Source organism: Astatotilapia calliptera, chromosome 3, assembly GCF_964374335.1.
Source record: "Astatotilapia calliptera chromosome 3, fAstCal68.1, whole genome shotgun sequence".
Taxonomy (NCBI): Eukaryota; Metazoa; Chordata; class Actinopteri; order Cichliformes; family Cichlidae; genus Astatotilapia; species Astatotilapia calliptera.
The window spans coordinates 33,739,657-33,755,185 of record NC_137424.1 but is presented as its reverse complement, the minus strand read 5'-3'; the positions used below and the strand labels follow the sequence as shown (position 1 = coordinate 33,755,185).

Sequence of the window (15,529 nt, the reverse complement as noted above, 5' to 3'; positions counted from 1 at the left end):
TAGCTCGGGGTGTAAAAGCAAAAAGAAGGACGCCACACTCCAAAAGAAAAAACTTTTAATCAAGGGCAACACTTCACACATAAACACACATGTGTGCTTGTGCGTGTGCGTGTCTCCTTTTATTATATTGATCTCACTCTCCTTCTTAATATTGGCTGCTTTTCAGGAAGTGCTAACCCTCCACTAGCAAATCAGTGCCGCTCTCGCTTGTTGACTGCCTGGAGGCTTTTTTAGCCGAACAGATGGCTTCTTAGTGAATGAGAAATGACATTCATGTGAAATGTTACAGGAAACAGACACAGACTGACTGGATGAGGGAGTCTGGATTCAAGGCGGGGGGACGTGAAAATGTCTGTGATTCAGTTACAAGCAGATGTCAGCATGTTGGGGTCTTTTTTTTTCCATGCCACACAGACGGACACCCAGATGAGCTCTAAGTGGAAAACCGTGTCAGCGCCGAGCGCCATTTATAAAAGTGACTTGACGTAGTCCCACCCACTATAACAAGAAAGAAAATGATTGTTCTCGTTTTAATCATTTAGTCGACAGCTGCCAAATTGGCCGTCGTGTTCCTTCAAACTCCATTTGTGGTCCTCGCAGGATTTTCCTCCAGGAATGCTTTCTTCTACGTAATTTGTGGAGTATATCACCAATTTGAAATTACCTCTAAATAGAAAAGAAACAAATCTTTGTGTACTTTAGATTGTTTGCATTGCCTGTTCTGTATTTTTCTAACATCTGCCAGTGTCACCTGCCCTCCCTGCATAATAATAGAGGCTGTGCGCTATTATTCTCTCCTCTCTATCGTTCTAATTTCTAAGTAAGAAATGCACAAAGGAATGCTGCTTGTTCTCTTATGGTGGCGTTCGTAGATTTGAAGCATGTTCGTGACCATTTTGATGGTGAGGTGGCTTTTCACTGAAGGGGAAGTAATGCAGTATTTCTGAGAAGCATGCATGCAGACGCAGTTATCTCTTGTTTGGTTTCATTATCAGAAGTGATGCTGCTTTCAGTCTTATCTGGTCTGCGGTGTACACATTTATTTATAGACCAGGTAAAGTTAGTTAACTTTAGATGTTGACATACATACACAGGAAGGGATCTGACATCACTTCCTGTATTGCAGCCACAGAAGTTGTTCTGAAGAAAGCTTTTAAATTAGAATTCAGATGCTACTGTGAACCATCGTAATTCGCTGGAACTTTAATATAATACAGTTGCAATATTCACTATCTATACTATACGTTCCATAAATGCTGCTCTCTTTACTTCCATTGTGGGAGCTTTTGAGGGTTTGTATAGTGCATGAATTGTATAAAATTGCAGGCAATGAACAGGCAGTGTAAACATAAATGGCAAACAATGTAAACATAGTAAACTGTGAGGGATTTCAGAGAGATTGTAGCAGGCTGTTCTGTGTCAGTTAGCTGACTTTTCTGTGCTTGAGCTGCTGCTACTCTATGTTTTAGTGCCATCTTATCTTGCAGTCAGGGCTCAAACATCAGGTATTGTATTATTGTATTGTCAACCACATTTAACTCACTGATTCAGCATATTTACAGAAAGGCTACAGGTGTTGTGTTCAGTGCCGTTCACAAGGAAACTTCAAGATGTGGACTGGGCAGTCCAGAGGCTTTCCAATCATTTTTCTGAGCCTAAGACCACTGAATATTCAAGTTATTCACATGATTTTTTAAAGAAATAGATGTGTGCTTAGCTGGAGATTTGACATTTGAAAACAAACTTTTCATTTAAACCAGACATAAATGATGGTCATTTAAGTTTAACTCTTAATATAAGAAAAAGAAGTGCAAATTCAACAAAACATCTAATTTTTTACATGATAAATGTGTAAGATGACAGAAGAAGTTCTGGTAACTCATTGCCCAGACTATCCTGTATTCATAATAATGCTCTTTTTTGTTTCACCCATATACCCATTGTTACAAAACAGAAATTTCTAAAGTAAATTGTGGAAAAAAAGGAACATTTCTGTCATTTATCTATTACTTAGCTATTTGTTGTGCTATTAATGGCGATGTGATAGGTCTTTATCAATAGAAAAAGCTGTAACAACTAGAGATGGCACGATACCACTTTTTTATGTCCGATACCGATACCGATATCATGAATTTGGATATCTGCCGATACCGATATGAATCCGATATAGTGTTTTTTAATCAACAAAACTGTTTTTTAATATCTTGCTGCATTTTGTATAAGTTCATACTCAAGTTTAAATAAACAACAGCACTAAAGCTATTCTGTTATACCTGTGTGTAAAAAGTACACTGCGCCCAAAATATTTCATAGTTCAGCAACACTGATCAATCTAATAAACTTAAACCTACTCCATCCTTCCTATTCTGGTATTTTAAAGAGTACTTAGCAGAAATATTAAGCAACCTAACTAATAGGGTTGCAAACTACCAGCAAAAAAAAATAAAAAATAGGGAACCACCCTCCACCCTCCACCTCATGATGCTTAATCGATGCAATCAACTTTAATTTGATGCAGTGTGAAAAAAAAATGCACAGAAATTAATTATTTTTTCAAGAATAATTAAATAGATTCAACATCTTTCTTCAACAGAATTGCAGAATTCACAGATGGTATCTTCCCAAAGGAAAAAGTACTATAGCTTACTAGGGTATATTAGACTTAACAGTTACTATATACAGTAATGGACTTCTATATATTTTACATCAGATTAAAACTTTGGGTGTAAGATTCAGATAATTATTTATTAAAAGCTCGACATTTTAAATGAGAATAAGAAAGAAAAGTATGTCTTTGTGCCCCCTTTTCCCTGTTAATGCCCTATCGGCCCCCGTGGCTAAACTTTACTAGATCCGCCCCTGCACAGTTACCAGCGTCAGCTACGTAGAAAAAGATCCTGGAGTAGAAAGTAATATTAAATAAATTCTAACAACAGCTGATCAAGCTTAGACGTGCTGCTGTTGTTCAGCCGCTGGTTTCCTCTTTCTGGTGCAAAGTGGGCCAAAAACAAACAAGAGACACGGACTCGCGACAGAAAAGCCGATCAGCTGATCATTAAGCAGTTTCATGAAGTAGCAGCAGGAGAGAGAGAGAGAGAGAGAGGCACTTGCTCCATATATCGGTTGTTAAGCTTAAGGCGGGAATGCTTTACAAACATTCAGAGAGGAACTTACACACTTGCTTTACTTCTCTCTGGGATAACTTCCTCGGAGATGAAATGCTGGTTTGGTAGCGAGACTACAAATACACACAGCCGCTGTATCACGTGACCACACTGCTCCGACGTGCTACGGTTATGAGACGAGTTTGTGAGGTGCTTTTTTGATATTTAATGGATCGGATTACATTTTTTATTTCTCGCCGATATCCGATCCAGTAATTTAGGTCAGTATCGGACCGATACGTAATATCGGATCGGTCCATCTCTAGTAACAACTATGAAAATACAGTTAACAGTTCAAAAACTCCTTGCACTCCTTCATGTTTTCCAAAGCATTCTAACGGGCTGAATTGCAGTCTTTGCAGGGCCGATTATGGCCCCCAGGCTTTATGTTGGACACCTTTTCTTTAGATTTTAGGTGCTAGGTGTTGAGTTTGACAGTAAATGTGTGTATATAGGTGATAAATACAGTTTCTCATATTATAAAGCCACGTCTGCCCTGTGAACAAACATGGGAGTTGGTTCTGTTGTTAGTCATTAGTCATGATTCATTAATTGTTTAATTGTGCAAGTGCAGTGAGTAATGCACATTATCTGGTTTGCTCTTGTTAGTTTGTTTGAGGTTAAATTAACACCACATGCTGCACTCATTAGCATTTATCTGTCATCTGATTTGTCATCTGTGGTGCAATGGCGCTTCTTTATTTTGTGTTCCTGTGTCTTTGATTGGGACGTCGAAACCAATCGCCGGCCCCGCCTTCTTTGGAGGCGAAGCCGTGTCTGGCTTTCTTCGTGAGGCTAAAAAAGGGTGACATTGGAGGACTTTAAAAAAACTGCTAAATCACACAAACACACACAATCGCTCACCAGTACTCAAAAGAAGTTCAGCACACAGCTGTGCTCTTTCCTCTCAGCAGCTGGGACATCAGTACGCACACACGCACAAACACACACACACACACACACACACACACACGCTTTGTCCTAGAGCTGAAAGAGTGGGAGGGAGAGTGACTGAGTGAGAGAGCAAGCAAGAGCTGGAACACAATTTAAAAGCTTCGGGGATTTGATTCATTTGATAGTTTTTAGATTAAGGAGAGAATTATGGCTGATATTACACACCATATATTATGTAGAAGATGAATCAGTTATGTATTATACATTATGATTATGCATAATTTAGTTTGTTGTATTTCCTCCTCTGCAGTGGATTTGCGTTTGAACGAGGACGGCGTTTAAAAAGGAGGCAAACAGAAGGTTGTTTCCAGAGAGCTGCAAGGAAGGACGGAAGAGTTGGAAGATGCCTTTGTTGTAAACAGTATATCACTGCAGAGAGAGAAGGGCAGAAAAATGGCGGTAAACATCGAGTGAAAAGAACGATGAAAAAGTCTCAGAGAGATTAGGAATTAATCTGCTGCTCTGATTGTGTAAGAGGACAGTGTGAAACACGGGTTACGCTCATCTCTCCCTTCCTATTCTCATCCCTCCATCCCTTTATCTCTTTAGAACTTCTTGCTGGGAATATGGTGTTTGCTTAATCTCATCCTGTCAACCATTTGTTTCCACAGTTACATGGGTCAAGGAGGCAGCGAACAGATGTATTTTTTTTCCAAGCCCTGTTTTCTGAGTGTGTCTTTCCAAATTCATTTAGATCCTGTTATTGACATATATCACCCCCTCTCACCCCCTCTGTCTGACAGACACCATCCTGGGTTCGGAGACTTTCGGCGATGTGGCAAACTTCAGCACCTTCTTGCTGGACCGCTCATCGGGCATGCTGTTCCTGGGTGCCAGGGATGCCATACTGGCTGTAGACACCAAGAAGCTCAATGAAAAAAAACCATTAAAGGTAGGCGCAGTGCCAGTGTGTGAGTAACCAGGCAGCAGCATTAAACCACTGAATACAGGGTGTATCAAAAAGAATCAGGATATATACGTCCCCCGTCGCATACGTCCATATAATAGTCAAACTTGTCCCATACTTGTGTTAGCGTGTCTGGAGTCACTGCAGTTACTGTTGTTATGCTACCTACCAGCAAACAAGTGAAACTCTTTCTAACAGTGCGTGTTTTGATCGACAGCTGTGTACAGCTGTGGATTTAAAGCATTAAATGTATTTTGTGTTGTATTTGGTGCTCTCTGCCAAAGCCTGTATTATCTTTGTGTATAAGAAAACTGACAGACTTACTACGTCTGTGTATCTTCTTTCTTCCTGCAGATTATTTGGGACGTCTCAGACGACAAGAGGAAGTCATGTGAGGGAAAGGGAAAGACAGAGGTGAGAACAGTGCATGTGTGCTGCTTGTGTGTTGTTTTTGTGTAGTTCAGCCAAACTGGTGTTAATGCAAAATTGTAGTACTGTCTTAAATCTTGCTATTCTGAAATGTGGCTTTGACTTCCATTGTTGCTGTTTGAAACCCAAGAACAGACTGGAAAACACAGCCAGCACTGAAACTTGTACTTCCTGCAGGAACTCAGCTCAGTCGTACCCAGATAAAATCTAATGAACCATTTGAATGTCCATGAACTACGCTGATCGTTTCTAATATTAATTGAGTTGCTATGTAAATGAGAATATCTGGCTTAACTGTTTTACAAAGATTGCTGGATAAACATAAACACAGTGGACTAGAAGGTATTAATAATGACGAATCCCAGCCTTTGCAACTGAGGAGACAATGCATTTATCAGATATACCAATAATATGTATAGGAGTCCATTCATACTCCACCCATATATACATGAATGGTGCACATGACTAAGCGCATGGTCCTCGATTGAAGCTGTAAAGATTTTGATGCATGCAACAAAGTCTAGGTCTTCATTAAGAGAAACCAATGTAGACAAAGAGGAGGTTAGTGCTTATATATATATATATATATATATATATATATATATATATATATATATATATATATATATATATATATCACCAAAGACTTAGATGTCACATGTCTCTGCTTTTATTTTGTGCTGTGCCGTACATTTGTGTGTCTTTGTGTGTGCTTTACAAACCTGTGCTGTTGGGCATTGGATGGGAAGTTCTGGGATTTATGCCAATGCCCCAGTAGGGGTGTGTGTGTCTGTGTGTGTGTGTGTGCTCGCGTGCATGTGTGTATATAAAGAGAGAGAGCGATAGAGATGAAAACCCAGAATGAAGTGGATGTGGACTCACAGATGTCCAGTAACTGACTACGGAAACTGATCAACTAGAGCGCACTATCCACTGTCAGCATGTTACTCTGCTCTGACCAAACTGCTCACAGAAACACACACTTGATCTACATTTCTTGTACCTGACTGATTTATTGGTTTAAACAAAAAGTAACAGACTGAACCAGATCTTTTGCTGGCATAGTGGAGTGTGCGGCCTGTGAAAAACACAAAAGATGTCCTTAAATGACTGGATAATGCTCCAAATTGAATCAGAGCAGAAGAAAATCTCTCAAATCAAAGATAAACAAAGCCAGTGGAAGGTCAGCGGTTCAAAAGAGAAGGAAGTGCAATTAGTTTTGACCTGTTTTTTCGTAAACATCATCAGCACAGTTTGCTGTTCTCTACTGTAAGGAGGTGATAGACTGATAAAGCCAGGAAAGGGTTGTTTTTTTCTACAAAGGCATTGATTACAAGAATATACGTGAGTCAGATGGTTTAAAAAAGTGGGGGAGGGGGCGCAGGAGGGGAGTCGAACCAATAGAGAAAGAGGAAGTGCAGGGGAGAATAAATGAAGATTGCAGAGACAAGACAATAGACTCAACAAGAGAGTACCTGCCCGTGTGTGTGTGTGTGTGTGAATCATGTGAAAACTGCAGACTCAGAGACAAATAAGGACACGTTAGTAATAGCTTACTCCTATCAGCAGGACATTACTAACTACAGGATTACAGGAAAAGACGTGGATATATGATAAAAGATCTGACTTGAGTTTAATTCTGTCATCGCATTCATCATAAGGTGTAAGAAAACGTCAAAGCTTTAGTAAGTAGTGGGTGTGCATGTATACAGTCATCATACTTTACTAGTTATTGCTTCACTGATACTAAAATCTTAAATGCTTCTTGGGATTTTTTGGTTTGTAAGTTTGAATCTTTTCCGGTGTAACCCCCAACACCCCAACATGTCACAACACATGGCTTCCTCTTCCTGAGCCAAGTTCTGCTGAAGGTTCTTTCCTGTGAAAAGGACGTTTTTCCTTCCTGCTGTTGCCGAGTCCTTACTCATAATTAGTTGTCTGTCATTCAGCTGAAAGACACTAAAACTGCACTAATGTGTCATCTTCAGGTTCAGAGGGAGTTTTTTTCTCCTCATTGTCACCAAGTTCTTGCTCAAAGTGGATCGTTGGAGAGTCGGTTACTGTTTATAACCCTATAATATAGACTGGCTTAAGATGACTATTGTTTCAATCTGGTGCTATATAATTCAAATTAAATCAAATTAAGCTGAGGCTTTGAGGGAAAGACGAAAACAACCCCTGTCAATCAATATTTACTTAATTTACTTCAGGTACTACAGTAGCATCACTGGATATGCTGCACTGTCAAAACTGTTGTGGAAGTGCTTGCAAGGAGAAAGTCTGCAGAAGAGAAGCAGTGAGAAAAGTGCTGGACAGAAAGAGATAATGGAGGGTGAGCGCGGAGCATGAGGTCAGGAAAAAAAAATTGGACCATGTCCTCTCACACACATACATCAGTAATTACCGGGAGATTGCTTTGAGCAGGTAAATGTCAGCAAGCATGAAAAGCTTTTAGATGTTTAGGTGGCAGGACTTTTTATTTCTGCGTTGCGCACCAAAGTCATTAAAGTTTTTACTATGAAAGATGTATAATTGGAGGCCATTTTAATCAAGAGTACAAAAGAATTCAATAAAATCAAACAGAATAGAATAGAGCCATTCGAGCCACCCCCATGCCAGATTGTGAATGAAGCTTATTAGTATGAATGGGGTTAATTTGGGGCCAATGAAATAGCTAATCCCAGGCTGATCCCTTTGTTACCAGCCTGAGCTCCACTTCTGTCTTTCTCTTGTTCTCTCGCTCTCTTTTTTGGCTCTCTGTCCAACTCACGTGGAGCTGTACCAGCATGGAGGGCTGGTTTGAGTGACACGATCTGTGCATCAGAGAGGATCAGGTCTCTGGGGAGGTGAATCAGGCCTGGAGCTCATCCAGGATGGCACACACACACACACACACACACACACACACACACACACACACACACACACACACACACACACACACACACACACACACACACACACACACAGAGCTTAGTAGAAATTGCTTACGTCATGGTTTCTTGGTAACTGGCATGGGACAGTGAGGGTGTTTTTCCGTAACAGCTTCTGATGTGTGACAATAAGGAAAGAAAAATAAAGTGTGCTCAAATATATGTGTAATCTGGTGTCATGCATGAAAGTGGATGATCTCAAGTTTCATGCCTGTGTGTGTGTGTGTGTGTGTGTGTGTGTGTGTGTGTGTGTGTGTGTGTGTGTGTGTGTGTGTGTGTGTGTGTGTGTGTGAGGCCTCGGCTGATAGCAGTGGGAATCTCAGGTGTCACCTCCAGCAGCAAGGCATCTCCAATTTCCTGTTTTGTTGTTCAAAACTGAACTCTTTACCCTTTAAACTCTTTAAAACGGCTCATGAAGAAAACACCTTTTTGTCTCAAAATTCAAAACATTTTTGAAAATCATTAATCATTTGGTGTTCAGCAACAAGAAGAACAAAAAAAGGCAGAAAGTTAATGTTTATAACGAAACTTATTTATATATCAGTGTAGACCAAGACTATTTTATCATATAACATACCTATTGCCCTTTTTCACTCAGTGAAATCATTCTTAATCCAATGTGAATTTAACTCTTATTAAACATGTGTAATTATGAACATATTTGCTGTATGTCCTGATTGTTAAACCGAGCTTAAAATGGATACAGTATCTTGCCTTCTATGTTGCCTTTATTTTTTACTGTTTGTCTCCCCCTGCAGGGCGACTGCAGGAACTACATCCGACTGTTGGAGTTCCTGGGAGATGGTCGCATCTATGTGTGCGGCACCTATGCTTTCGACCCTCAGTGTGCCTTCTTGGTGAGTGCGTCCATGCGCTTGTAGTTTAGCGACTGATGCATGATGATGACCTCTGACCCCGCTCAAACAGACAGACATACAGACAGGCGAGCCACAATATGGTTACATAATGGGTTTGAGTTTGCACATGCAGCATTAATGAGTGCAGATGGATCTCCCACACTTGTACCCATAATGCGTTTATACACCACCTGCAGTGAGGTCTAAAGACTTTTCCAGGCTTCAGCAACACCTTCTCACAGTAACTATTTTTAGGAGTTCATAATGAATGAATTATGAATGAAGCAGTGTAAGTTGCCAATAAGCAATCTGTACAAGATCAGACAGAAAAGCCTGTAATTAATTAGGAAATATAAGTCCTTTGTTTCTCTTCTCTGTAGAATGCCACTACATTTACTCTGGAAGAAGTTGATGGAGTGGTGAGGATGGAGTCAGGGAAGGGAAAGTGTCCTTTTGAGCCTAGTCAGCATTACACAGCTATTATGGCAGGTAAGTACCACTGTGTGTGATTGACTGATTAAGTTTCCTGGTCAAAATGAAAATTTTAAACAAGAGTTTTTAAGCTCTCTTGATATCTTTATATAAAATAAACGTTGTCCTTTCTCTCATTTTTTTGCCTTTTAGATGGTCTCCTTTACACAGCAGCTACCAGCAACTTCCTGGGAACACTCTTCGACATCTCCCGGGCAACGGGCCCTGAGCAGGAGCGCATCCGAACTGAACGATCCATCAACTGGCTCAGCGGTAAGAGACACATTTGCCCACAGTCACACATGCTGACCCCACACTTTCCCACAAGGATAATTAGAACTGTGTGTCTGCGGGTGTTTTTTCTCTCAGACCCAGAATTTGTCAGCTCAGCTTTCATAGAGCAGTCCGCAGGAAACCCGACAGGAGACGATGACAAAATCTACTTCTTCTTTAACGAGGTGGCCAAAGAATATGACTTCTACACCAAAGTCAAAGTACCCAGGGTGGCCCGGGTCTGCAAGGTAACCCACTGTCTTGACTGAATCATTGATCCCTATATATGATTGAATCCCTGTTAAGATTAACTCTGTCTGTTCAGTCTGATGTGGGAGGGATGAAGACTCTGCAGCGACGTTGGACCACCTTTCTCAAGGCTCAGCTGGTATGCGAGGACAAGCCCAGCGGCCAGCGCTATAACGTCCTAACTGATGTTTTCACCATGCAACATATTCCAGGCGACCCCAGCAGCACACACTTCTATGGACTGTTCACCTCCCAGTGGTAAGCCAAAGAGTAACCAAGAGGCCAGAGCAGAGCCTTGGTCATACGAGATATTGTAACACTAGAAATGTAGTTTCTTGCTGTTGTCTTCTGTTGTAGACAAATATAGATGATCTATCAGTGGATATGGTGCAATACAGGCTCATTCACAGTTTTCAATTGCATGATATAAAAAGTATAAATAAGCATGAAGCTGTTTACTTGCTGTAGCTTCATGCTTATTTTCCAAAAAAAAGATGTGATTTTACTCTTTTTAAAAAATGAGCTTTTTCCTTCCATACTTAGCATCATGCTAAACATTTATTTTCCCTTCCTCACAGGGAGCAAGTAGACCTGTCGGCCGTGTGTGTTTTCAGCCTGTCTGACATCAGCAAAGTGTTGGATGGTCCATTTAAAGAGCTGAAGAAAAGCTGCGACAACTGGATCAATCATGAGCCGATCCCCTCACCGCGGCCTGGCCAGGTATTAAACTGCACTTTCACATTTTCGATGATTTACACTGCTTTTCTGAATCTAAATATGGCAGCCCGCAAACATCACGGATGATTTATTGTTGTTGTAGAAGATTTTACAATCTAAATAATGCTTGGTTTACACTGAACATCCTCTTTAAAGTTCAGAAAGGAGGAGACATTATGTGAATTTCTCTAGTGGATGTTTAGGAATCATTTCTTTGATCCAAGGCGTAACTTGTTTGGTCCAATATTTTTTTATCCTGCCAAAAATACTTGATCTGTTTGGCATTTAAAACTGAGGTTAAATGAGGTTTGTTCTCTTTTATTAGCAACGTGTCCTTCTGGATATGATCCAAAGATACTCTTTTACTCTGACCTTTTCCCAAAAGGTCAGAGTAAAAACACAGTTTCTTTAATCTGTGAGAAGTTAGTGAATATGTTTGGTGTACATATATTTATTTTAACAGTTATATTTAACAGGGTGGCACACATGTTCAAAAGTACAGCCATCTGTTTATCTTAATTTTAGCCATCTATTCAAGTACAGGCTGATTTTCAATCCTCTGTTCAGATTTTAGTTCCACAAATCTTCATCCAGTGCATTTATAATGTGAACTCTGATGAGGCGGATGTATAGACTTTATAACATTTGGTTTTGCAAGAGTTCTCAGCTGTATATATTAAAAAATAATAGATGAAAATAAATTCCAGGTTAAATTTATACCTTAGTTATTTCTAAAAACATGATATCTTCACATTTTAAAGGAGGCACATATGAAATATTGTGAAGCCCTCTGGAAGTTCAAACTTTAAATGTACCATGCATGCATTTTATTTGACTTTACTACCATAAATTACTAAGACACACCCTTTCCTTTCTTTATAATAGTGTTTAAACAGTGCATTAAAGGCTGAGGGCTTTGAGTCCTCGCTAAAACTTCCTGACAAGGTGCTGACATTTGTGAGAGACCACCCTCTGATGGAGAACAGTGTGACTGCAGCATCCCTGCTGGTTCGAAAGGGAATCAGTTACACCAAACTGGCTGTAAATCTGAAGGACGGCAGCGAGGAGCGGAGGGCAGCAGTGCTGTATCTAGGAACAGGTGAGAGATCAGACAATAGAGACGACAGGAGGATATAGAAATTGTAGTGCGTTTAAAATTGTAGTTAATGTAGGCAGCTCCCTAAAGCTGAACTAAGATACAGATAAAGATAATGGTCCTTAGAAATTAAATACTGAAGTCAATGCAAAATTGATAAAAACCTAAACTTTCACAAGTTGTATTAGAAGTTGTGACACGAATGTGAAATAATTAAATAAATAAAAATAAATAAAAAAATGTGTTGCAGACCGTGGGGAGCTCCACCAGGTGGCAGTAGTGGGCCAGAATGTCACCTTACTGCAGGAGACTCCTCTGTTCACATCACAGGAACCTGTTAACAATATATTACTGCACAAGGTAGAGCGCACGTGCGTGTACATACATATACTATAAGCACAGCCGTGCTTCGTTCCATTTCTCAGCGATTCTGCAACTGTTCTCCGTGTTTCCAGGGCCACGCTCTGGTGGGCAGCCCTCTGTCTCTGGCTCGTGTCCAAGCTGAAGGCTGCGCTCTGTATCGCAGCTGTGAGGTGTGCGGCAGAGCCAGAGGACTGGGCTGTGTGTGGAGCACAAAGGAGGAAGCCTGCAAGCAAACAACAGAAGAGTGAGTACTACAGGAATATCACAATGAATTGGAAATTTTCCAGAAAAATGGAAATGAAAGGCAGGCAGCAGCTGTATAAGGTTATAAAATACCACAGTGACCCATTTTTATTCCAGCAATACTTTCGTGTACCAATGTTTTCCTAAGGGAAAAAAAATGGAAATGTAATACAGAAAATTGAGCTATATGTAAGAAGCGTTTATAACATATAATATGTTACAATTTTGCCCTTGTGTGCAGGCCCGGTCCCGGTGATGTGGTAGACGCTGCCTTAAAAAAGTGTAATGTAGCAGAAGGTAAGTTTATACTTTCATTTAAGATAACGTGATCGTCGCTGTCCAGTGTGATTGTAAGTGAAAATGCCTCTGCTGTTGTTAATCAGCTATTCGCCGTCTCCGTTCTCGCCCTCCGCTCTAGGTCGCTGCAATCCGTCGCCCCAAGTGCTGCAAGTGTTCCGGGGCCTGCGCCTCTTGTTGTCGTGCGTCCAGCTGTCCCCTCGGCCCTGTAGCTGGGAGTATCCTCCCCACAGACACACCAGGCAGCACAACTCTGACCTGGAGGTGGTTGTCACTGACGACAATCTGGGAAGCTATGTCTGCACGTGCCAGGTATGAAGCTACGAGGCAGGCCTGTGTTTGCTTTCCTTTTGTCATTTTTTGTTGTTTTTGCTTTTTTTTTTTGAAAATAAGGACTTTTTTTTGTCTGTGCTACTTCTCTCATCTAGGAGGGGGGCCCGGCAGTCAGAGACCCCACCCCTTGCCGCAGAGCAGCCTATTATCTGACACTAGAAGCTCCCAGTGTCGAAAAAGTATCAACATCCGAAGGTCGTCATATCCTGGCCTTGTACATATTTGCCATCTTACTAGTTTTAAGTTTTGTCGCCGTCCTTATCTTCTTTGTGAAACGGCGGTGTGGGATTGCCCGCAACCTGCCAGATAATTCGTTGTCATCGGGAAAGGGGCGGGACTTGCTGGGTTCCTCGGCCACTCCTCAATCTCCCAGCAGCTCCAGCCTTTTCTCGGATGGATTCCGGATGGCGGAAAAACGAAACGGGACGGCGACTTCGACCACAACAACCACGCTCCTTAGCAACCATGGAAACGGTGGGCACAGTTACAGCGACACTCTGATAAGCAGCAACTCCAGCAACGGCCATGGGAATTCTCTGTACGCCAACTGCAACACGAGCGGCAGCGGGAGGAGGCTTGGCCCTGAATTTCTATCACCAGATATGCTGGACAGAAGGACGGGGGAGCGGGAGAGAGTGAGGTCTGAGGGGGGAGAGAGAGAGTCAGGGGAGGGGGAAGAGGTGGAGGAGGGTCTGAGGGATGGGTTGGGGGAAGGAATGAAAAGACTAGAAGAGGAGATCTCCAGCTTTACCATGTTTAAATCACCAGCACCGCTGGCTAGGTGTGAAGAAAGTTCGATATGAAAATGTTCGATACCATTTTGCATCCTCCAAAAAACCTGAAAACTACTGGAATCAGTGCAAAGTGGCTACTGCCAAATGCCTTTGAATACGAGCTGTGACGTGAGAGAGACTTCAGAGATTTATGAGAAATATAACTTTATGTCCAAGCATGTGAGAGAGACCTGTTATGCACAGAGAGAGCTGCAGGACAGAAATCATATGACAGTGTTGGTATAGACTTCTTATAATGAGTAACTCAGGATGAGAGCTGTTGCCGATGTACATATAAATGTAAATATGAGCAGTGTGAACAGGTGATAATGGACTTGAAACTGAGCGATTACATAATTCTAATATTACAAAGAATCAAAGATGAAACGTCTACATCTGTAGACATGGAAAAGCCATATTGTCTTTCTCCTTAACCCCTGTTGTTGTTTGCTCTCATTTGCTTCTCCTGGAAAGGAAAAGTGCACTTCTCTCTCACCGCCTGTCTCTCTTTCTCTTGCTGTCTGTGCTTCTCTTTCTCACACACACCACTTGAATCTCAAAACTCGATGGGTTCAAAGGCACCAAAGGACTGCTGAGCCATAGACTGCCCGGTCAGACCTGGGCCTCAAACAGAGAAACGTCACTGACAGAGATTTAGAACCATAAATTCACTGAGGAGCCTTCACATGGACTGCAGTGACTGTGACGGGGCTGTCCCTTTCTGCTCTGCCGAAGATGTGCAGAGGCTGATAGGTTCAAGGTCCGTCAGACTTGTGTCACTGTGGAAAAGTGTAGTTGCAGCGAAGACGCGAGAAACTGAATGCTGCTTTCTGTCACTGCTCAGATTCACCATCACTGAGACAGAAGTCGTTCAAAGGATATGAAATTCATTTCAGTCTCTAGGAATGGACCTTATAGACTCAAAGACACCATCACCTCATGTTGTGAGTGTGGATTTTAACATAAAGTGTATTGTTTTGTCACGTTGTTTTGTAATAAAACATTTAAAAAGTTATTATCCTGTTGCCGTACTGTCTGCTAAAAGCATGGATGTGGGGACATGTAACAAATAGTGACGTGTCCTTCTTTTGAATGCACAAAGCAGCTTCTGTGCCTCATGTCTGTGTAACTGTCTTCACCGTAGTGCGTATGTGGTCCTGTTTGTGTCTATGACTGAGTGTGGGTACCTTGGTACATGAAATACATGGATTATATTACACCGTTGCAAATGCATCCTTTCATTTTTCAGTTCTTTAACTATACAGTGATGAGCTGTAAAGTTCATCAATTTCCCACATGTCTGCTGTAGAGCTTTGACTTCCAATAATTCATCATTCATACAGTAATGTTTGGTTTTTTTTGCTCACATGCTAAGGTAATGGGTTGCATTTATTTATATAGCACTTTTCAAGGCACCCAAAGCGCTGTATAATTCCACTATCATTCACTCTCACATTCACACACTGGTGG

General features: G+C 41.3%; 1 protein-coding gene across 2 annotated transcripts in view; it reads left to right on the top strand.

Moving 5' to 3' along the window:
- The window catches only part of sema4f (sema domain, immunoglobulin domain (Ig), transmembrane domain (TM) and short cytoplasmic domain, (semaphorin) 4F), a 58,533-nt gene extending 43,459 nt beyond the window's left edge, over positions 1–15,074 (top strand). The window contains exons 2-15 of one of the 2 annotated variants that reach the window (XM_026161674.2): positions 4,862–5,010; positions 5,380–5,439; positions 9,146–9,244; positions 9,625–9,733; positions 9,869–9,988; positions 10,085–10,236; positions 10,314–10,495; positions 10,816–10,957; positions 11,840–12,053; positions 12,301–12,410; positions 12,506–12,657; positions 12,898–12,953; positions 13,075–13,265; positions 13,382–15,074. In XM_026161674.2, coding sequence (XP_026017459.2) covers positions 4,862–5,010; positions 5,380–5,439; positions 9,146–9,244; positions 9,625–9,733; positions 9,869–9,988; positions 10,085–10,236; positions 10,314–10,495; positions 10,816–10,957; positions 11,840–12,053; positions 12,301–12,410; positions 12,506–12,657; positions 12,898–12,953; positions 13,075–13,265; positions 13,382–14,089 — 2,444 coding nt within the window. In that variant the 3' untranslated portion in view covers positions 14,090–15,074. Of the gene's footprint in view, positions 1–4,861; positions 5,011–5,379; positions 5,440–6,161; positions 8,301–9,145; positions 9,245–9,624; positions 9,734–9,868; positions 9,989–10,084; positions 10,237–10,313; positions 10,496–10,815; positions 10,958–11,839; positions 12,054–12,300; positions 12,411–12,505; positions 12,658–12,897; positions 12,954–13,074; positions 13,266–13,381 lie in introns of those variants that run through there. The other variant, XM_080299905.1, reaches the window with a different exon arrangement.
- Positions 15,075–15,529: the final 455 nt, after the last annotated feature.